This window comes from Protopterus annectens, chromosome 7.part1, assembly GCF_019279795.1.
Source record: "Protopterus annectens isolate FY-2018-M chromosome 7.part1, PAN1.0, whole genome shotgun sequence".
NCBI classification, from domain to species: domain Eukaryota; kingdom Metazoa; phylum Chordata; order Ceratodontiformes; family Protopteridae; genus Protopterus; species Protopterus annectens.
Genome location: NC_056740.1, coordinates 349260441 through 349283960, shown reverse-complemented (window position 1 = coordinate 349283960; position 23520 = coordinate 349260441). Strand labels below are relative to the sequence as shown.

General features: G+C 40.0%; 1 protein-coding gene across 2 annotated transcripts in view; it reads left to right on the top strand.

Annotated features, from left to right (window-relative positions):
* The window catches only part of DENND6A (DENN domain containing 6A), a 1110795-nt gene that overhangs the window by 603164 nt on the left and 484111 nt on the right, over positions 1–23520 (top strand). For both annotated transcript variants that reach the window (XM_044078774.1, XM_044078775.1), the window contains exons 9-10: positions 7789–7844; positions 21636–21758. In XM_044078774.1, coding sequence (XP_043934709.1) covers positions 7789–7844; positions 21636–21758 — 179 coding nt within the window. The remainder of the gene's footprint in view (positions 1–7788; positions 7845–21635; positions 21759–23520) is intronic.

The window sequence follows — 23520 nt, the reverse complement described above, 5'->3', positions numbered from 1 at the left end:
CTATAGTGTCTTGCGTACAGATAGACACAAAGTCATAAAATGCCAAGATATGCAGGTAGAAATGAGGGCATTGAGTAAGAAGGATACACAGACAGTTCCAATAGTAGTGGGAGCAATGAGTCTTTAAAAAAGAATTTATAGTCATACTTAGATATGTTACTGATATATCTAACTTCATACAAATTGCAGGAGGAGTCATTACTGGACACATTGCGGGTGCTGCTAAGAGCACTTCTGGCTGACATCAAAGATTGAAATAAAACTCATTTCATGGACTTTAATCATACTTTGACTTCTCCTTGCTTGTTTATCTGTTTAAAACTTTCATTTAGTGGCTCACTGCTGTTTTTCTGCGGTGATAAACATTTTTGTTGTGTTTTATTCCTAAAATAGTGTAGCTAGTAGACATAGCACAGCCCAGATCAGGTTTGCTGTCTCTGGGGCCTGGTTGTTTGTTTGCAGTGTTTGTTCTGAGCACATATTCCAGGCCATCTTGACTTAGCTGAAGCCTTTCTTTACTTTAGTGAGAGTAATTGTTGTTGACGGTTGGCTGGTCTAGGGCTTGGAGTGAGCACTCATTGATTATTCTGAGCTTTTTTTGTTGTTTCAGGTTGTACCTTCTGGTATTTAAGCCTTACCTTTGAGAGAATTTCTGTCTACACACACTGAGCTGAGCAGAGGAGTGGCACTGATCACAACTCTAATCTGTGATATGTAACAATAAGTATTCTGTTTTTTTGCTTATTTTTACTAGTTATTGCTTATTCTAGCCATTTATAGCACTTTTTTATTGTCTTCTGCACACTTTTTACTGTATTTTATTGCTGAAAACTAATCTGCATGATTGTACTAAAATTGTCTGCCTTACAGGGCCATCACACTGTTTGTAACGCTTTTTTAGCTAGTTGTGAAAGGTATCAACTGGATATTTTCTCCATTTGTTAAGCATTTGTTTGTTTGTTTGTTCTGATTTCCTGCCAAAGGGTGTATCATATAACTGATTTGTTTGCAGTTAAAAGCATTCTCTAGAGTCTCCTTGCTCCTTTATGTGTTTAAAACTTTTTTTAGTGGCTCACTGCTGATTTTCTGCTGTGATAAACATTTCTGTATTATTTTCTGCCTAAAATAGTGTAGTCTAGTAGCTGTCGTTTAGCTTCTACCCTCCCTCTCTATTGGTGTCTTGTTCCTATACTTGGCGGCCTTGCAGATGTCTGCCCCTACTGTAAATTTGATTTGGGACTCTCCTCCAGTCTAGTGTCATTAGCTCATTCTACCTAATACAGAGAGAACATTTGAGAAGGCCAACCCCCTTAGTTTCTTGCCTTTAAATTATCTTCTGTTCCTCCTTTCTCCCTTTCCACTTTACTTGGAAAAAAAAAACTTATTCAGCTGCTTGCTGCTTTTACAGTATTTGTGTTTCCTCCTCCAACTCTTTTACTTCATGTTGTTTTTTCTGCAACTTGTTCTCTAAAGTGTTCAATTGCATCTTCTCTGCTGCATTTATTACTGCTGTTTCTAGCCTGCTTAAATGTTAAGTGTTATTCTAAGCCTCTTAGTTTTGGTTTAAGCACTTGGGCTTTAGACCAACCCCTTAGCACTCCCTGGCCTCTCTTCCTCAGAATATGTGTCCCAGGCAGGTATGTCCATAGCCTTAAGCAGCATTCTACCTTCACCCAGAATGATGCCTCAATACAAACAGAAAATGATTGACTTTAACAATTGGCTTAGTTTCTGGTGTCATTCCAGGGGGATCCAGTACCCGAAAAAAACACACACTAAGACATATAAAATAAAAGCGGGCGAGAATCAATAAAAGCCAGCAAAACTCCAAAAGGCAAATTTATTTAAGTAAACGCTTTCGGCAAGGTTCTTACCCTGCCTTCTTCAGACAAACAAATGCAAATCAATTAAGCCACTTTTTAAAGGAAATGAACATCAATTAACTAACCTTAATTAACTATTTAAAAATATATCATACCATTACAGATATCCTTAGTACATACTCCAGAATGTTAGGTATTATAGGGAACAATAAAATATGCACAATAAATATTAATGTTTAAAAATGTATCCACATTTCAATACTTAGATTTTTTATATATTTTTTAAGTATATTTTAAATATATTTTAAATATAAATACGAAGCTCAAGAAAAAAATGAAAGTGATAATACTAAATAGTTCATTACTTAAGAACATAAATAAAATAAATTAATTTAATTCATTTATCATACACTTTGGTAAACCAAAAATATATACTAAACAACCAGACAAAAATTAGAATATTTCCCTACCCTAAAAAATCATATCTCATAAAAATTATAAGGGTAAGAAAATCATAAAAAGTGCCATAAAAAATGCAGTCGACATCTAAACCTAAAAATAATGATACCAAAACATATCTAAATAGCTAATTCCTTATTTGCAATATCCAGTACCCGACAGCCTGGGACGATATTAATGACAGACCACAATGCTTTGCTAGAGATGGCCTGCATCTGTCTCACTTGGGCTTCAGGCAAAGGCTCTTGCCTCCCCATAGTGCCTTTTTTCGGAAAAGTCATGAGGTCAATACTACCAACATAAAAATTTCAACAAAATGCAAATTAAAGGTCATGCTGTTTAACACTAGGACTCTAAACATGAAACTGCTGTCATTGTCATTCTTAACCCTGGAAGATGCCGTCATTTGTGCAGTCACAGACACCTGGTTCAAAGCTGCGGAGAGCACCCCAGCCTTACCTGGTTACTCATCCTGTCACACATTGCAACCCCAAACTGTGGGCAGCAAAGCCAAAGGATGTGGGGTTTCAAAATATATTATACATATTATATTATATTGTAATATAATATAATTGCATTATATACTGTAGTCATATGATTAAAATCCACTGTGTTGCAGCGGTAGCATTGTTGCCTCACAGCAAGAGGTTCTCCCATTCGATTCTCAGCTAGTGTGCGGGGATTGCCTTCTGTGTGGAGTCTGCATGTCCTCCCCGCGGGTCGAGTGGCATTCCGAAAGACATGTGTGAATGGGCATGCCTTCATTGAAGGTTGAGCGTCGAGCTGGCAACTCAGCACCATGAAAATCTACTGCCAATCATTAGCGGACCTGAATTCCGCTGTGGCGACCCCTAACCGGGAAAGGCCGAAAGACAACAACAAACAACATTGTAGTCATATGATTAAACCACCTTAAACGTTTTGGCCACTGTACACTACAAATACTTTTACTAACTTAATATAGATGCAATTTACACTATCTGTCTTCGTATCCAATCTCTCTTGCTTTCTTTATTTATGTGGCTAAATAAACAGAATTGATTAAACAGTATTTTTACTTAAGAGAATATACAAACAGAATTACTAAAAATTTAGCACACTAGATTTTTTTTCTTGTGTTGTATACCTGCATAGTATGTATGTGTTTTGTATATCTACTTCAATTTGTATTATGTAAAAACTTTCTTGACTTTCAAAGTTAAGCTGATGTTATATAAAAATTTATGTGATTGTATGGTGCTTTTCTCCCCAGGCCTCCACTGAAAATGGGTCGCTGGGACCAGTGGACTTTCCCGGTCAACAAATGTCAATAAATAATAAATAAATAAATAATATATTAAAGATACACACACACACCTCCAGGCTGGTCAAACAGTGTGATGCATGGGAGACGCTCCAAGTGCAGTTAACCATTGACAAGTCCCCTATTCAAATTATAATTAGCTACAGGCCCCAATATTTGACTCAAGATGCCCACTCCACCTATCTGGACCTCTTCATATCTATCAAGATTCATCCCTTTACCCTGATCCTGGGCGACTTTAATTACCCAATCATAGAAAAACTACTCATGTCAGAACACAAATGCCCAGAGATTCATCAATTTTATCAATGCAAATGCCTTGAAACAGCTAGTTGATACCTCCACGAAAGGTGATAATATCTTGGACTTGGTACTAACCAGCATGAGTAACCACTGCATCACCCCTATAGTGTCATCCTCCCTGGTAAGATCCGACCATAAAGCGGTCACTTTCGAAGTCACCATCTCCCCTGACCCCCTGCTAGCTAGGGTCAAACAAAAAAACTTCTCCAAAACTGATTACAACCTCATGAGGGATAGTATAAACAGCTTCACTGCCCTTCCCCCAGTGTACGAACTGGCACCAATGTCCAAATCTACACCAAAGTACTATACGAGCATTTATATAGATGCATGGAATCAGGAATACCCGACAGGACAAAATCATCCTCCGCAAGGAAGAGTAAACCTGTCTGGTGGACATCTGCAATAAGTAAACTATATAACAAAAGGAAAAAAATTGCTCTCCAGGACTAAGAAGGAGCAGGTGCCCAACTGGAAGCAATCTCTCCTAACCCTGAACTAGCAAATAAGAGCACTAGTGAAATTTTCTAAAGTCAACTTTGAGTCCAAATTGGCCACATCTACTAGAGACAATCATAAGGCCTTCTTCAGATATGTCCGAAATCTCAAAGGAAGCACCGGATCTGTTCAGAATTGGTGGTCAAGGATACCACATAACAAATGCTGTAAATATGGCCAATCTACTGGCTGACAGATTCATCAAAAATGTCTCTCCTCTTTCCCCCAATCAGTAAATCACGACATCCCCAGTATCTGCCCCCCACCCCTCATCTCTAAGAAACAGGTCATCACTGCCCTTTCAAAGGCAAATGATACAGCCTCCATGGGACCCGATAACATCCCTGGCTACATCTTACATGCACTCAAGCATGAACGTGGAGCACCATTAGGCACCCTCTTCAACCAAAGCTTGAGTACAGGCTTTGTTCAGCTGAGTGGAGGACAACCACTGTCATCCCTTTACACAAACGTGGAGCATCCGCAGTCTGGGAAATTGTAGACCCATCAGCCTAACTAGCCTGATCTGCAAGGCCATGGAATGGATTATCATGTACCCCATTAACAGGGACATTGGCAACCTCCAAACACTCAGTCTCACACAGTTGTCTTTGTCAAGGGGAGGTCATGTCTGTTAAGTCTGGTCGACTTCTTTGAGACAGTCACCAAAGCCATGGACGAGGAGAAGATGGTGCACACTGCCTACCTTGACCTGGCCAAAGCCTTTGACACTATTCCCCACTCGGGCATAGTAGATAAACTCTCTCAACTAGCCTAGCCATCAATCTATATGTTACCAGATAGGTAGCAAACTGGCTCACTGATAGAGCCCACCTAATCAAAATAGGGGACGCCACCTCAAGTAGTCGACCCTTAATGATGGACATACCCCAGGGATCAGTCTTGGGGCTTCTGTTATTTGGGATATACTTCTCTGGGGTACAGGCCAAAACCAGTGGACTATGGCTGTCCAAGTTTGGAGATGACTGCAAGCTGGGTGCAGACATCAATTCCCCAAGTGATGTGGACGTCCTCCAAATGGGTCTCACCCAAACAAATGACTGGTGCCAGAAACATGGCTTCAAACTGAATGCCAAAAATGCATCATCGTCCCCTTTGGGGAGAATGACATCCCCACATATTATCACATTAATAACAATGTCCTAGGTACACAATCAGTAGTGAGGGATTTGGGCACTCAGGTTAATAGCAATCTGACTTGACCACCATGTTGCTTCTGTTGTACGGAAAGCTTTCTACATGGCCCACCTCATAAGTAAGGGTATCTCATCCAGGGACAAAGTGGTCATAACATACCTGTATTCTTCCCTTATAAGGCCAGTTATTGAGTACAACGCCCCCTTTGGCATGTACCTCGCAAAGCACATGTAGCAGGTGGAAAGACCACAGAGGTTCCTCACCAGGAGAATCCAGGGCCTCAAATATCTACCCTACACAGATAGGCTAAAAGCCATATCTCTCTACTCAGTTTCATACAGACTCCTCAGGGGTGACCTCTGTTTGGCATATAAGGCAATCTCAGACCCCGCCTTGATGGGACTTCTGCATATCTGCAAGTCAAGCTCCACACAAGCAACCCAGTACGCTTGACCTCAACCTGGTCTGTGATATCAATGGGGCTTGTTGGCGGGATAGATTGGTGTCTCAGAGACTCCCAATCTGTGGAATAGACTCCCTCTCTACATCAAGCAGAGTACATCATTATCCCTTTTAAAGCACAACCTGGATAACTGGATGGGAGACAGAAAATACACCCCTGGGATTCCACCTGTGTCCCTGCTGGACAGGGGCTTTGGGTGCTGACTTGTCTAAACATGGGCTAAACTCTTAGCTAGGCTTATAAGGGCCTCAGGGCCAATAGCCTAGTAACCTCCTATGATCCTATGGTTTTAGAAACCCAAAAGACTTGGAGAATTAAAAAAGACAGAAAAGAAAACCAAGCATAATAACATTTTGCCATTTGCATGCATTATACATCACATATCTTTTCTTTTTTGTGTAATTATCATCAGTCCAACGTTACATGCTGAATTCCTGCCTACCCTTAAACTTCAGTCCTCCTCTTGAGCATTATTCTACATATATTGTTCCCACAATTTCCATTTATTTCTATCTGATTTTCTCCTTCCCTTTTTCTAAAGCTCCTGTTCTAGTTCCTTTATAATATTCAATACTTGAAGTACACTTGGTTTAGATTTTCTTTTCCATTTTCTAGTAATTGCTTTTTTGACAGCCAACAAAATTAAACGTTATAAGGCCTTACAATGTCCAGCAAGTCAGGTCCCAGGTACCAGTTCAGAAAATCATATCCTTAGTTACAGCCATTTGCTTACCCAACACTTCTGACAGTATCTTGTAGGAAATACTTAAAAATCTGCCAGCTGAGTACTGATCATTACTGAGCAATTTCAGTCTTTGCCAGGAGCACACATGGATTATGTATACAGTGCGCTAAATGATACGCAAGTATAAAGTTAGCTACATATTTAATTTAAAAAAAGTGTAGCCAAGTAATTTGGTCACATTCGCCGGTGTTGATGAAAAAAGTCAGATGAATGGTGTTGATGATAGTATCAGTTAAAAATAGTGAGACAGAGATGAAGACTGAGATGAAAATGTGGAGGTTTGTTTTTCTGCTTCAGTAAAGTTGGAAGCCGCGTGAATTCCACAGAGGGTAATATAAAGTAGTGGTTTATAGGACAGTAACATTAAAGGAAAAGTAAATTGTGTACATAGAAAAAGTTAGGTTAAGTGTCAGTTTTACTAGAGAAAGCTACACTGTCTGTTATTTTAGGACACATGGCAGGTCGATGAGTGTTTTTTCATCAAAACAACATTCACTGAAACAAAATTACCAGACTGCATTTTCATAGAGAAAGCTACAATATCTGTTATTTTAGGACACATGGCAGGTCGAGGAGTGTTTTTTCATCAAAACAGTATTCACTGAAGCAAAATTACCAGACTGCATTTTCCCAAAATGGATGCATGCAATAAATGGATGCTTGGAATGTTGCTTTACTTGGAAAGAAGGCCCCCCCTTTTGCACTCTTTACACCTCTTTATGTAGTACAACTGCATTGTTGCATAACCTGAGAAAAGAAGGAACTCTAAATATTATGTGTCTCCCAAGGTTGTATAGCCTTTAAGCTATACTGTACAAATGTAGGAACATAGCTTCTACCACCCAATATGGATTGTTCAAGAGAGGTTACCCCTGCAAAAATACCATTGCTAGCTGTTGAAATTTTGTACTTAAGTGATTTGACAAATTGCAGTTCATTGTGCTCATTTTGACATGCTATTTCAGTGAAACTGCAGTATTGAACATCATAGTATGTATTCTTTGCTGTCTGACTTGTTCTTTCTTCACATTTTCAGAATGACGCAGAAATATCTGTTGTGCTGCCAACAATTCATGAGGTTGATCTGTTCAGGTATGAGTTTCAGATTTGCATATGCGATTTTCTTGGGAGCCCATCGTAAAAGTAAAGTACACATACAGATTAAACAGTAGGGATTTCATTGTTTAGATATTTTAAAGCTGAATGTGATTGCTGGAAAGAAGTATGCACCAAAAGCTTGTTTGTAAGAGTGGTGCTCACCATGATGTATTTCCATATTAATAAGCAAGCAAGCATGATTTGTTCTGGTTAAATGTACTATAAGATATTATGTAATTCTTTCAGCTGCATTGTCTCATTATACTATCTGAACTGAACTCGAGCAGTTCACAGGAGTGGGAACTCTAGTGGCCTGCATTGCATGTCAAAAATTGCTTTAGTGCTTGGAATAAGTAGTCACGGACTTTTAAAAGCAGAACCAGCAAACATGACTGTCTAATGAGCTTTGCCAAGTCTAGTAAACTGTTGAGTTGTATCATTTAACTTGTGCTCCAATAATAGAGATCCTTTTATCATCTCCATTGTTCTCTGGTGCTCTGTGAAGACAAAGTTTTGCTGCTTTCCCATTAAAAATGCAAGCAAAAATATTGAAATATATTCCAGATATGTTATAATTTTGTTATGCTTCATTTAATAGTGGAAATGAAGCTAATGTTTCTTCAATGTGATAAAAAATGTTTTGCTTGCAGAGTGCATCATGTTCCTTAGCATTGATTGTTTTTACTGCCTTAAATGTTTTGCCGCCTTTAATAAGCAAACAGGCAATTACCCGGTCTTCTAGAAGAAGAAGCTAGTGGTGGTTAACAGATTATTGTACTCAAATGCATCTGTGTTTGATTTCATCATTAAAGTCTGAGTTTGTAGCACTTTCCTGGCAAATATTACTTTCAGTTTTCAGCAGATGGTATACTCCTTTTAGTTACTAATAAGTCAGTGTCATCTTGTATTCAGTGTGGAATTTCATGTTGTTCATTGCTCATGGTTTTATTGAAAGTAGTTCGGTTTAACCATTTAAATGTGCTTAAAGTACATTGTAGTACGTAACTTGGTGTTTAAACTAGAGTCGACATGGAGAAGACACAATAACACAGTTTACTTGTTGCTATGCTTATTTGCTTGAATGCTTCTGTTCCCAGTTATGAAAAACAATGTTGAAGTAAAACCAGAAATATTTGTTTCATGTAAGTCTTGGAATAGATTCCCTGCTGAAGTCATATTGCTGTTTTACTTTTATAGTTGCTAACGATAACTTTGAGTAGGAGGGCAAGAAGCACTTTTTTTTCAAGACTCCAGAGTTCTGTTCCTATAGGGGCCAGTGTCAATGCTCCTTATGGAGGAGCTGTGCAGAATTCAAGAGTAGGAATGTATTCTAAAAAAAACTAAGAAGAATTTCCAGTCTATAACTTTTTCCTCCCTCCAACCATGACCATTATTTTGAACACTTCCTTCTGTAGACATGCTATATTGGACTGGGTTCTTATTTCCCCAGCTTTCAGTCTTTGCTTTTACTGTTGTGAGACCAATTCCAGCACTTCTGAAGCAAAGTGTCCACAGTCAAGTGACTGAAAAAGATCTGGTTCATGAGTTTGAAACAAGTTTCAGTACCTCTTGAACCATCAAGCCCAGTTAACTGAACAGGTGTTAAAAGTTTTTTTTTTGTGGAAGACATGACCCCCACCCACCCACCCTCTCCTTCCTGCACCCCCCAAACTTAATTAACATCCAAGGTCATAAAACCTCAGGGCACGTTTAAAATGTTTCAGTAATCACCGATTCATTCTGTCTAACTCCATCATTTAAGTATTAGCTAAAAGGCCTTTGTTAGGGATATCTTGCAATCACCCTTATGTTAAGAGCATCAGGTTGTTTTATAACTGAGACTTCTCAGAGAATAGCCAGACTAACTACTTATGCTGTACTGATTAGCCCATAAAGCATGCAAAACATGTCATGTCTACAGCTAGTGTAATTTTGTTTTAGTGGCCTAAATGTGTATCATTAAAGACTTAAAGAAATAAAAAGACTGAAGCCTTAGAGTTGGAATAATTAAATGAACTTAAAGGTGTCATTTACAATATAGCCCATGGGCCTCCTTCAAAGGTGGTTTAAGATATTACACATCGAAGGCTGTGTTTGTCTGGGGTCTTTCTATTTGTTGTTGGCTTTTCTGTGTGACCTTTGTACATTTTGTTGTGACTTTAAGACATTAATACTCATTAAAAGAAGTTTTGAGAATAGACTGACAAGTAAAATTCCTGCCTTTCTGAGCTTCTCTGTTAAGGTCCTCTCCTACCACCTCTGAAGACGTATAATTTAGCTCTGTCAGTGTGCCTTCCCTAAAACTTGCCTTTGATGTCTAGGTCAGCTGTTCTATTTAAAAGCTTGCAGTTTACTCTTTCTAAGACAGTGTTTATGCCTACTCGGATTTAAATTTTGTTTGGGAATTATTGGCAGACCCTGCCTTTGTACCTGTCTGCACAATGCCTTTGAAATTTCTGTCGCAGTTTTAGGTCATATGGTTTATTTTGTGAACCCTGAGTTTGCTTTCTGATTTTCTTGTGGTCCATGCACAGTATAGGTGAACTGTGAAGAAAGTCCACCTGCTGAGACTTGCATCAGTAAGGAGAACTTTGGGGCTTCAGGCACATGTGTACTTTGAGCTGTACTCCAGTTCCCACAAATGTAGTGACTTTTTTGTACCATCCTTTCCTTCACATAGTTGTCGTCATGACAGACATTGCTGTAAGACAAACCCCAAAAAATCTGGCTTTCTTTTTATCCTTTTCCAAAAGATGAAGAGAAGCCTATCTTATACAAGATGGATTGTAGAAGGCAGTTTACATATATTTCCTGAAGCCATATAGTTCAAGAAATCTGATTAGTTCTTTATTTCCTATAAACAAGTCAAGTGCCCCATTAGGGAAGCAAACCATCTCCAACTAAATAGCTGCTTTTAGTAGATTTATTTGAATCCAGAGGCAAGTCTCTTTTGGGGGTGGGTGGGTATTAAACTTTATTCAGCTAGAATGACTGAGGTTCCACTGCCTTCTTCACTATTGTCCGCCTGGGCTGCAGTCCACACATTTACCAAACAAGTTAAATTCTACTTTCAAATGTAAGTACGGCTTTTCTTCTGCAAGTGTCCATGCCATGCTACTGAGGATTCCACCCGAACTTTGGCTGCATAGCTTGACATGATTTCCATTCAGCACTCTGCAGGCAGGGACAGTGACGTATCAAAGTATAGCTCTGTTAGGTACTCATCATAGCAATGATTGAAGTGTGTCTGTTTTTACATGGAGTTCCTCACCTATATACTTTTTTGTGTATTTCTTGTATGCGGTAAGTCTTGGTGTTCTTTTGTTGTGACAACTTGTTGCGCAATAATAATACTGTTAAGTGTGTGTTTGTCAGCTTAGCAATATAGTGGATTGACGTTTTCTTTGAAAAGGTCCTAAATATATATCAGTGAAGTATGGTGCCTGAATTGTATGATCAGTGACTAATCACTTGCAGTCTTGTCTTACCTGTTTTAACGCCACAGTAGTTTGGTGTATTTCTGTTCTGCCTGGGGCAGATCCTAGTTGCATGTTGACAAAGGCTGATGACTGTTTATTTTGCACTGCATATTTTGTGCTCTCCCTGAAGAATTATCAGACTGAATGTGATGGCAGAGGCTGCATCATACACCTCAGGGATGTGGCAGTTTTCTAGGCACCTTCTCTGTTTACCACCTTAAGTAGACAGTTGATAAAGACTTACCTGTTATGCCTTTTACAGCTATGGCAATTTATTATAGATCCCTGCTAAAGTTCTGTCTTGGCTTAGTATCAGGGAGCTTTTATGTGTAGTTTTCAGGTCTAGAAGTAAAAACTCAATGTAGCTGAGACAGACTTTAATACAGTATGTCTTCACCCAATCATTAGTTATGGATGCACTATGTTAGGACTGCTGTCTCATCATTAGCTGTATAATCCATCAAAAAAAAGACCAAGACACTTCAGTCATCTGCTCTTAATAGTGAGTACCTCACACAACTGTACTTGTCAGTTTAGTATTCAAGAAAGTTGACTATATGTGACCTATGAAGAAAGACACGCAATCTATTTCAGTCTAAGCACAGACCTTTCTACTGTAGCTCCGAGTCCAAAACAGTTTTAAAGTTAAGGCGGTAGGCTTGTTTCATTTGTACTGATGTGGAATATATTGCATAGGACAGGTTTTTCAAGGTGGGATTTTACTTCAGCTGCCTTTTCTGTCGGAGCTGGTATTTTTTAACTCGTGCTGGTGCTAAGCATCTGTTTTAGCTTAGAGTCTGAGACAGTTTACAGCTCCTACCAGACTTACATGGTTGACAAACAGAGTTCACATGACTCCAGGCGCTTCTGATTCTGTACATGTCTGTGAATGCTGCTGCCATAGTAGATGCAGGTAGCTAATGTTGGTCTTGTCTTGTCAGTCTTAACCTGATATTGCTTAATAAACTATGCTAGACATGTCAGGTGCAAGTTATGCTTTATTTGTAAATCCATAGATGTTTTATCGGTATAACTTGAAAGAAAAGGTCAGATCCAGCATCATGAGACCTCCCTGACAAAACCTGCATTTGGTTTCATGCTCTTCACCAGTGATGTGCCATTTCATTAGAAATTCCTGTGCTTAAGGAGTGTGTGTGTTTGTGCTGGCAAAAAAAAACCATGGAGTTCTGTGTTGATTATGTAAGTGCTAATAACCCCTTAACTTTGACAGTTCTTTTCTGTTGCTTACGCAGTTCAGATTTCAGTCTCTATGTACATCAGTGAATAGTCACCACATTCATTACATAGGTATGGATCCACATGATGTCCCTGCATCTGTCACTTTACTAACCAAGACCCACACGGGTATTGCCTTCACTGCCACTGGCAAGAGTGTTACGTGAAGCAGTGCCATACGTGCCAGTAGTTTAACCCTGACTCCTGTAAATATTGGAGAGAAGAAACTTGTAGCCTATTTTTCCCCACAGGAGAATGGAAATGGAAGCTTCTCACAAGGGAATTGGTAAGAGTCTCCTATATGTATCTTCTGGCTTTTGCTAAAGTATCATTACAAGAACTGAAGCTCTAAGGGTAGGCCAGACCCATCTTGGTCCCACAAACACTGAGCTTTTCCTCAACAGACAAAGGATTAATGCAGCATCTGTCCTCTGTTTTGGTGGGGGTGACAAAGGATCCAAGAAGATACACCACCTTGGTGAAGGGGGGTGGTGGTAGAGCTGTAGGCTTACTAGCCTGATCTTGAGAGTGGTCTCTCAAGTCTTTCTACTGTGGTTCAGGCTATTTAGAACAGAGATCTTCCTTGCCATTCTGAGCAGTGCCTGTGGGCCCATGTTGAAGAGAGCTTTTAAGTCATCCTGCAGCAGGGCTTGCAGCTCGAGAATTAGACACCAAGTAAATATTTGATGTATACTTGGAGCTTTGAGTTGTGAGTGCAGGACTTCATCCTTAAGAAATGAGGCATGAAGCCTGCCATGAGCCCAGCATAGACCTCTCTTACCCATACTCCATTTTTAGTAACAGGCATACTTTAGGTTCCATTTCTCTCTGTGGCTCTATACCTGGTATGTGACCAGTTCATGCTTTCCCTTATGAAAGAATGTGTGAGCTTGTTCCTTCTCCTGCTTGCATAAGACCATCTATGAACCCACTTCTGAAGCTAGTGGGGTGTACTGTTTTTCTCCTGGACTTCTGGGAAGAGTCGTAGGACCTGAATGCCATTATCTGTAAGCCAAACTAACAAAGTGAGTCATCCCAAATCTCTAAAATCACTTGTAGGTGACTCCTGCTTATGAAAGATTTTGAGGCTCATGAGGTTTTGACCCAGTGGTTCTTTCCTTTTCCCCAGAAACATCTGAATGTGTATCTAGAAAAGGAGGAAGAGCCTTGGTTCCTCCTAACCATGGACCTGGTTATCAGGGATGCTGCCTTATCAATCTGGAAGTACTCCAACTCTGCTTTTGCAGCTCCCAGTAAGGCAGGTGCCTATTACAAGCCTTCCAGGTGAGTGGGACAAGTCTGTTACCAGACATCCACACACCTACATCTTAGTGATCTCATCAGTGGAGCACAAGTCCCAGAGACCACACTATTTTGTTACTTTACTGTCAGTCAGGTAGTTTAAAGAGGTGTGGTAGGAAAGCATTTTGTCTTGTTACACTGGGGTATAGAATACTTAGCTTCTCATCCCAGAGGGGTGAGAGGTTGGCGTAATCGGGGAGGTAGGTTGGCATAATGGTTAAGGTGTTTGTCTTACAGACACCAGGTACAGGGTTTGATTCTCACAGGGGGTAATTGGCTAGGGTTACAATGGCCCACAAGGGCAGTTAGCCTAGTACTAATCTATCAACCTATCTATCAATTTGTTCCACATTCCAAGTCTCCCTTTTGGATTAGGTCTGGAAAACCTTTTTAAAACTCCTTGAGTCTTGGCTTGGAGAGAAACTGGGATGTTGTACTGGAAGTTGAGGTTGAAGAGGACATTGACATAGATTCATAGTTTGGTACTAGGTTATTGGCCTAGCCATAACAATTCCCTGGCTATTTCTTCCAACACTATTTACTTCCCTGGACCCCTGTCTAGCAGGGCGACTGACATGATCCCAGCGGAGAATTTCCTTTCTCCCATCCAATCATCAAGGTTCCTTTTGAAGAGGGCCAAAGAGGCACTGTGCTTGACATGTATGGGCAGTCTATTCCAGAGTCTGGGGAGTCTCTGGGTCAGGAACCTATCCCTCCAGCATGTTTTGTTTATTGTGATGACAAGATTTAGATCCCTGGAGCGTGTGGCTCTGAGGGATTGGGATTTCTTTAAGTGTAGCATGTCCAACAGCTCTGGGTTTGACATGGCCTTGTATGTTAAGCAGAGATCGCCTTGGAGTAGATGATATGCAACAGAGTATAGCTGGAGTTTTTTAAGGCGGTCAGCATAGGGCATCTGCTTTAAGCCTGTGATTCTTTTAGTGATGTATTTCTGTGGCCTTCCCAGTTGTTGCAGATGTCTTGAGAGGTACATACCAAATGGGGCATTGTATTCTATAATGGGTCTAATGAGTGATGAGTACAGTGGGACAATGACCTCTTTTTTCTGGATGAAAAGCCCTTAGTGATGAGGTGTGCTACATAGAAGGATTTCTTGACTGTTGTGGCGATGTGGTTATTGAAGGTGTCCACCTGTGTCCCTAAGTCTCTTATCACACTTTTGGTGTTTAGTGTACTGCCAACTATGTGATAATTCATGGGTACATGTTTTTTTCCAAAGGGGATAACTATACATTTCTTGGCATTGAGCTTGAGCTCATGGCTCAGGCACCAAGCATCTGTTTCTGTAAGGCCCTTTTGTAGAGTATTCACATCATTTGGGGATTCAATAATGGCTCCCAGTTTGCAGTCATCTGTGAACTTTGTTAGCCAGAGTCCCTTAGTGTTGGCCTGTACTTCAGAGAAGTAGATGCCAAACAAGAGAGGTCCCAGGACTGAACCCTGAGGTACTCCACTTGTCACTTGTCTGGAGCTGGATTTGGAGTCGGCTACTTTTACAGTTTGGGTTCTGTAAGTAAGCCAGTTGGCAACCCATCGAGTGATGTAGGGATTAATGCCCAGCTTAGTAAGTTTATCTATGATTCCAGAGTGGGGGATGGTGTCAAAGGCCTTGCCGAGGTCCAGATAGGCTGTGTGGACTGCCTTACCCTAGTCCACGGCTCTGGAGACTGATTAGAAGAAGTCAGTAAGGTTCAGGAGACAAGATTGGCCCTTCACGAACCCAAACTGGGTGGGGTCCAGTGTTTTAAGGTTGCCAATGTCTTTATAAGTTCCATGATAATACGTTCCATGGCCTTGCAGATCAGGCTTATCAGACTGATGGGGCAATAGTTCCCTGGATCCAAGTTGGATTCCCCCCTTGTGGAGTGGGATAACTGTAGCTGTGCGCCACTCAGTGGGCACGAAGCCTGAGGTGACGGTATGATTGAACATGACACTTAGGTGAGGTGCCAGTTCATTTTGTAGTTCATGTAGTACACAGCCTGGGATGTCATCTGGTCCCATAGATGCTGTATTCTTAACTTTGGAGAGTACGTTTTTTTACCTGTGTTGCCATTATTACCGGAATTTGGCAATCTTCCAGTATTGAGATGGGCCATTTAGGGGATGAGAGGGGGGTGAAGTTGGCACTGAATCGATCTGCCAGGATATTGGCAATATCCTTGGGATCAGTATATTTAATGCCATTCTGTTGTAGCTCAGAGCAGATCTGAGCATTGCCATTTAGATTCTTGACATAATTATAGAATGCCTTGTGGTTGTCTTTGGAATCTTTGGCAATTTTATTTTCGTAACTAGCTTTGGAGGATTTTATGAGGGATCTCAGCTTCTTACTGAGGCTGGTAAGGGAGTTTTTTGCATCCTGGGATTTTCCCCTTTTCTGCAACAGTTTTTTCCTTTTGTTGTAAAGTTTGGTTATGGCAGGGGACCACCAGATTGGCTTCCTTTTTTTGGAGGAGAGCATCTTGGTTCTATTTGGGATGGCACGATTCATGCATGAGTGGATGTGCTCGTACAGTGCCTTCGTGTAGGACTCAGCAGTCGAACTTTCAGTTCCCGTCTGCATGGGTATGAAGTTTGTAACTTCTGACTTGAGTAGCATGAAGTTAGCCTTGCAGAAGTTTTTTATGGAGGTTTGCTTACTTGGGGGGTGGATGTGGGATGTGGATGTTAAGGGTGATTAGCTTATGGTCTGATCTGACCAACAAGGGGGGTGACCATAGGTGTGGAGCATCAATTTCCCATGTTGGTAATGACCAGGTCTGGGATATTGGAGCCCCTGGTGGGACTATGGATTAGTTGATTCAGGGCATTGGAATTTATGAATTCCAAGAACCGTTTGGCAAAGGTGTTGTTGCACGAGTAGTTTTCCCAGTTATTGGTAGGGTAGTTGAAATCACCCAGTATTAGGGTGTTTGGTTGTATATTAATATTTTCCAGTATGTTTAGAAAGGTATAGTGAGAATCTTGGGGCATGGTGGGGGATCTGTAGCAAGCTACAATTTGGATTGCAGTCTTACCTAGTGTTAGTTGCACCTGGAGAATTTCAGACACATTGTGTTGGTCAACTAAACTGGTGGTGTGAATATCCTTGGTGAATATGGACACTCCTCCACCTTTAGTGTTTCGATCCTAGTTTGGTGGCCAAAAAGTGTGGTAAGAGTTGTAGCCTGGTATTGCAGGGGTGCTCTCTGGAGCCTTGAACCAGGTCTCAGTTGCTGCACAGATATCGATGTTCTCCATTTTTAGGAGTGCCTCGAGAGAGTGCATTTTGAGGTTTAGAATTCTGGCATTGAGTAGCATTACCTTCATATTTTGCATGCTTGTACCTGTTACGGTGGTGGTTTTGTCCTTTGCACTTTGCCTAAAAAAGGCAATATAGGGGTGGCAAGAGCCTCAGCCAGTAACCTGAATGCGACAGGTGCAGTCCATCTCTGACAAAGCATTGTGGTCTGTCGATCATGTCGTCCCAGGCAGACAGATACTGGATCCCCTTTGAATGACACCAGAAGCTTAGACAATTGTTGAAGTCAGTCATTTTGTCCTTATGTTGTGGCATCATTCTGGGCGAAGGCAGGGTGCTACTCAGGGCTAGGGTCATACCTGCCTGGGCCACATGATCCGAGAGCTCTTCCATGTCTCTTTTTATGTAGTCCAGGGAGGTAAGTCTCAAGTCATTCACTCCAGCATGGGCAATGACAGAGTCATATTTGTACTTGTTGTGGAGTGACTTGAGTGCATGAGTTATGTGGTGGATCCTGGCACCCGACAGGCAGCTCACTGTAATTTTCTCCTTATTCAGCCTGGTGAGTGGGACATCAGTGTGCCTGACTATAGAGTCACACAAAGTACCTAAGATGTATATCTGTTTAAAACTAGACTCTGGTGTAAGGTAAAAAGTCAATGGCTCAGTTGTTAAGATTTGTAATATAGTGAAAATAAAAACAAATACAGTCACCAATTAATTCCTGATCTTGAATTATATTGAAAATATTTTGTGAGTTTAACTGTTTCCGTTTAAAGAACAGTGTTAAATCAAATATAGAATTGAGGCTCAATAAAATAGTTGACTATGATATTTGGATTTACATGCTTAACAATGGCAAGTTGTTGATAATTGAATGTAAGTGCTGACTATCTGAAAAAAGGCGAGTTTATTAGTTTTATAGGAGTAAAATTGTTGAATAGCAAGCACTGCAGAAATAACAAGTGCACCATTCATTGAAATTGCACAGTATTTCAAACTAATAAGGTGAAATATTTACATTGCTTAAAAAAGATAACATTTCAAAGCATAAAAAATGTTGTGCTAATGGCAATGTGTATAGCTAGGTGAGACACAACTTGTTTCACCCTGTACTTCCCTTGTAGACAATTTTGTAGGACAAACAGTAAAAATGACAACCATTAGAATGAAATTTCATTTAGTGTTCCTCAGCATTTAAATATAGCTGGTAGCTGCTTGAAAAAGAGAGTACATTGGGTTCCTCCACAATTGTGGGGCACATTTTTGTTTGTTCATTTAGCTAACATTTATTATCACAGCTGCTGGTGCTGACTTCATGTCCCAGTTTTTCTGGCTTTTTCAGGCATTAGAGATGAAACCGCAGTCTAGCTCTTCATCAGATCATCCCCCACCCCAATACTCAACTTATTTCCTCGAGAATTCTAGACAAAGTCAAAAATAATGAGAGCCAAAGACTGAAAGTCAGGGACAGTTTTTAAATATTACTGTAATTCACCACAGTGTATAGTATACTAGATCTAAATTGTATGTCTCGGAATATGTACAGATGTGCGCGCACACAATGCACATACATACCTATGTGGTATGGAATGTCACACCTCTAGCAGCCTAGACATATCTTGCATTCCAGACCATTTTCTGAAAAATAAAATTAAAAAGCATAAGGTAAAGAGATGTAAATATTTTGAGAATAATAAAAGCTATTGAAATTGCAGAAATACCAATGTTATCAGTAAGAAGTACTCCTTACAGTGATGATAGTAGAATTTTCCATAAATACTGTAATATTATAATGTACACAAATTGCAAATTATACTTTTTCTAAACTCTCACAAACTTATTTTCATATCTTAAAAACTATACAACCTAGACATATATCGTTGCAATGTTTTAATCAGACATGAGCTTTTATATGACAAGAAATTTCTCTGTAAATGCAGGTTTGCTGAGATATTTACAGAAATATGAAAACATATGTTTAATTGTATAATTAGCAAAACTAATAATATTTGATATCTCTCAAGACATCCAGCTTACAATGCAAATATTAGACAGTTTTCTTCAACAGTATCTAAGGTTTCACCTAATGTCATCCAACAGTTTGCAAGTCACTTGTTTAAGTATTAAGTATATGTAGAAATATTGCATATTTTCATAATTACTAACAAACAACTAGCAATATTTCCAGTTGTTGTTGTTGTGTCTTTCGGCTTTTCCCGGTTAAGGGTCGCCACAGTCAATTCCGGTCCACTAATGATTGGTAGTTGATTTTTACTTGCCGAGTTACCAGCCCTGACACACAACCTTCAACGAAGGTACGCCCATTCACGCATAAGACGCTGTAGCTGAGAATCAAACCAGACAGCGTCTTACTGTGAGCCGACAACGCTACCGCAGCACCACCACTATAGTGTGATATAAACCAGCATTTTCAGTGAATTGTCCCATCTCCCACATTGGTGTTTCACATCATACATTTGTCATTAGGTCTCTCAGTTTTGAAAACTTGAAAATATATATAAATGTGAAAATATAAATAATAAGTGGCAAAGATTAATTTCTCCACTACAGGACATGCTAGACTAACAATCTTAGTGTCATTTTGTTAATAAGTCTTTGCCCTTTGTAATATTGCCTGATATTAGCTGGTAAGTCATTTAGTTAAAGACGCCAGAACCAAAGAAGGAGTTTTAGCCATGAGTGAGTTAACAGGAGAATTCACTCATGATATGCGAGTCCACCTTTCAGGCAAGACGTGACATGTTTTATCTGCAAGGTGTCAAACTTGTTTGTACTGGTATCACATAGGGAATCACTGCCTTTGTTTCCTATTGCATGACAGCATCGATTGGTTGTATGTTGGCTTTTCTGTTTTTTCACTTGTTTGCCTTTTGCGGTATATCTAAGGGAATGGTATAGGAAGCAAAACCCCACCCCCACACACACACACACACACACACACACACACACACACACACACACACACACACACACACACACACACACACACACACACACACACAGGGATACAGCACGGCTTGACCCTTGAAAAAGATGCTTTCTTATATTGTTTTGATGCCATGAGGCTTCCTGCGTTTTTGGTCTGGTTTAAGTTTCAGGTAGGTGAAATGTGAAAATAACACAGGGGAAGCTGCCTGCAACTGCTGGAGACTGAATAGTTCGAGTACACAAAACATCTGCACACATATTTGATGCTGTACAGTTTTGTACAAGTAAAACATCTTCCAAAATAGCTAAGCATTTTTACCATGTATCAAAGTCCATTGAATACCCTTTATTTTAATATTCGTATTCTGAAGTCACTTTACCTGGGAGAAATAAGGAAGAATGAGAGAAAATGTAAAAGTCTCTTGCTGTTAATCTGGAAGGTTGCAGTCTCAGAAAATAAAAATAAAAAGGACATTATAATTCAAGTAGGAAATATTGCTGTTGTATGGAATGAACAAACAGGAGTGACTGCTAATAATTCCAAGCAGTGAAGCTTGAGCAAGTGTGACTGAGTCTAGAATTGAAAGCAACAGAAAGATGCCCAGAAGTGGAAAATGCAAATGATGTTACAAGCTTTCCCTGCTTTTTTGTGTTTTGAAACCTTAAAGTATGCACATTGAAAGTTTGTGTTGTCAGAGCCAACCCATTTTTTTTTCAATATGGAGAGAAATGTTACCATCGCTAAAAAGCATTGTGATGATGAATGCAAGATTTCAGAGTATTTGTTTTAAAGTTAAACCTTTGTTTCAGTTTAAGGTATGCACAGTATTTGTGTGGGTGTGTGTGTGTGTTTTGGAGCATCATCTCTTTATTTGACGTGTTTCTTTTTACAGGTTTCATCGTCTCTTACTAAATATCCATTTAAATGTTTGAACTGTATCACTTTCTCATTATTGCTCTGTTGCATGGTCATGGACTGTATTGCTGCAGATATTCAAAGCAAGCAAGTATGGTGGTAAAACTATTATCCAGATGACCGGAATTAGCATGACACCATGATTGATGATGCTGGCAGGGAAAGATGGACATGACCGTCCTGAAGGAAGGGCAAAGTTGGCTGGACACTGCTACTTACCATCGGAGTAGTGGTGGCAGTTCAGATACATAGCTGAGAGAGAGTGTGCTTCCATCACCAGGGTACAAGCAGGTGGTAGTCTTTATTTGGAATGCAGAGATGTAAGACATTGTGGAGTTCTGACATGATGCAGATTGTTCATACCTTCTCCCGTAGGTGGAAATGCAGCCATCATAAATGGCTTCATTGCTGAAAAGCTGGCAAAGATCATTAGTAACCCTCCAGACATCACTTACCCTTGTGTACTGGAGACTCACCACCAGCATGAGGGAGCAAATAGGCTCAACTCCAATATTGTGGAGGCTTGATATTTGTCAGGAAAGGGCTAATGAGCCAGAGGGAAAAATGAAAGCAAATGTGGTGAGACTGTTCTTAGATGTGAGTAATAACTTGGCCATATTTTTCCATTTTCTTAGGTGCTTCTGTCCTGTGTTCTTTCATATTCAAATACTCTGGGAACTTGTCTTGCTGGGAGAACCTCTTGTTGTCATGGCAGCATCACCTGCAGAATCTTCAGAAACTGTTCTGGCACTTGTAAGGTAAAAGGGCTGTTGTAGTGTCAAGATCTCAACACATTTTTAAAAAGGGTATATTTAGTGTCCATGCTAATTGGTTGTCAATATTCTGGCAGTCTTACACGAATATCTGATGTAGCCTAGTTTGTAAGGTCTTCCCTGCATTGAGACAGATATTTGAAGGTAAAATTGAGATAGTTTAGACAAGTTTTGTAACAATATTTTTGGTAGGATTAATTATTTACTTTCCAGATGATTAACAGTTTGTCATATTACAGGAACTACAAGATCTAAAGTTATCTTTATTGCACACTATTCACAGAAGGTCAAATCAGCAGTATTAATGCCTACCTGCGGTGCTCTTTTATTGCTGTCAATAACTATATGGAATATGACTGAATCATGCAAACAAATATTTTTCTGTATTCAGTTATTACTGTGTTTATTTCCTGAGGCAACAGAGAAGAGAAACTGTTGGGTGCTTACAGAGAAAAAATTATATGATAAAAACTTAATGTCTACAAAAGCAGTTGTGATCTGTATAACTAATGTACTGCAAATATGCTGAATATTTTCAGAGTTAGCTATCTTTATTTGGACGATGTAACATAGCGATATTTAATGAAACATTTTGTGTGGTTAATTTTTTGTGTCATTGTACTTTACTTCCCTAGACAGGACAGCATTTCCTCAGTTTTCTCTGAACCACCTATACCATGGCCTTGTTCCTGCAGGCCAATATTATGTCATGTCACTGTTCTACAAACTGCTGACTTATATTGGTACTGCTGTAGTGAAGTGCAGGGTTCCCTTTCTTTGGGTGGAGCTTGCTAACAGCAGCAGGATTTCATTGTGCAACTCCATTCCCTTGCTGATCCCCACATGCATTGAGCACAAAGCATCGTTCACTGGTTGCACACTACAGCATTCATTTGTACTGAAAGGCACCACTGGGCTGGACTAAGGCACATGAGGTCAGCAGCCCCTTCATACAGTGTCTACCAGGGAACAGTGCTGCTGCAGCTGTTTCACTCTTTATTCCCTTTTCTTAGCAAAGCTGGCACTTGGCTTCTTCATTCCACCCCTCCCTGCTGGCAGTTCCTCACCAGGGACACTGTTTGAACTCTGTCACCAGCCACATAGTCAGATGGAAGACTCTTGTGATAGTGGCCTGTGGCTGAAAGATGTAAAGTACCATTCCTAATGACAACAGTTCTATTTAACTAAGTATGCTCATGTCTTTCTACAGCAGGGATTAGCAGTTACAGTATATCCCTTTACAGCAGGGTAGATTGTGATGCACCTCATAAAATGCCCTTCAGGAGGAAGCCATGTCTGTATTTTATTAGGAAGTCATGGTCAGATCTTAAACTTTCTGAGTTGTCAGGTTAATTCTCGTATGCATTTGCTGATTGATGCATTTGCAGATTGGCCTTATTTTAAGAACTTGCAATGAAAGACATCCTGCTGGTGATTCGTATGCGTAGGCTAACCACTGAGAATGTTTAGTGGAATAGGGGAGCTGAAATGTAAAAAACTGCTGAAGTCAAAGAACATTTATACTTTGGAGGAAAGAAAGAAAGCGGGAGAACCTGATATATGGACTACTGTATCTCTCTTTGGTGGGGGGAGGAGTGCTTAACCAGCCACTATTTGGCTGATTCTAGGCAGAGAATCTAATGGTACTACAGCCTGCAAGCCTTCTCTAAGTATATGCTGATGCTGACAGTTGTATAGAATTTTCTGTTTGCAGAAGAACACGCATGTTCAACAGAATACATTACGG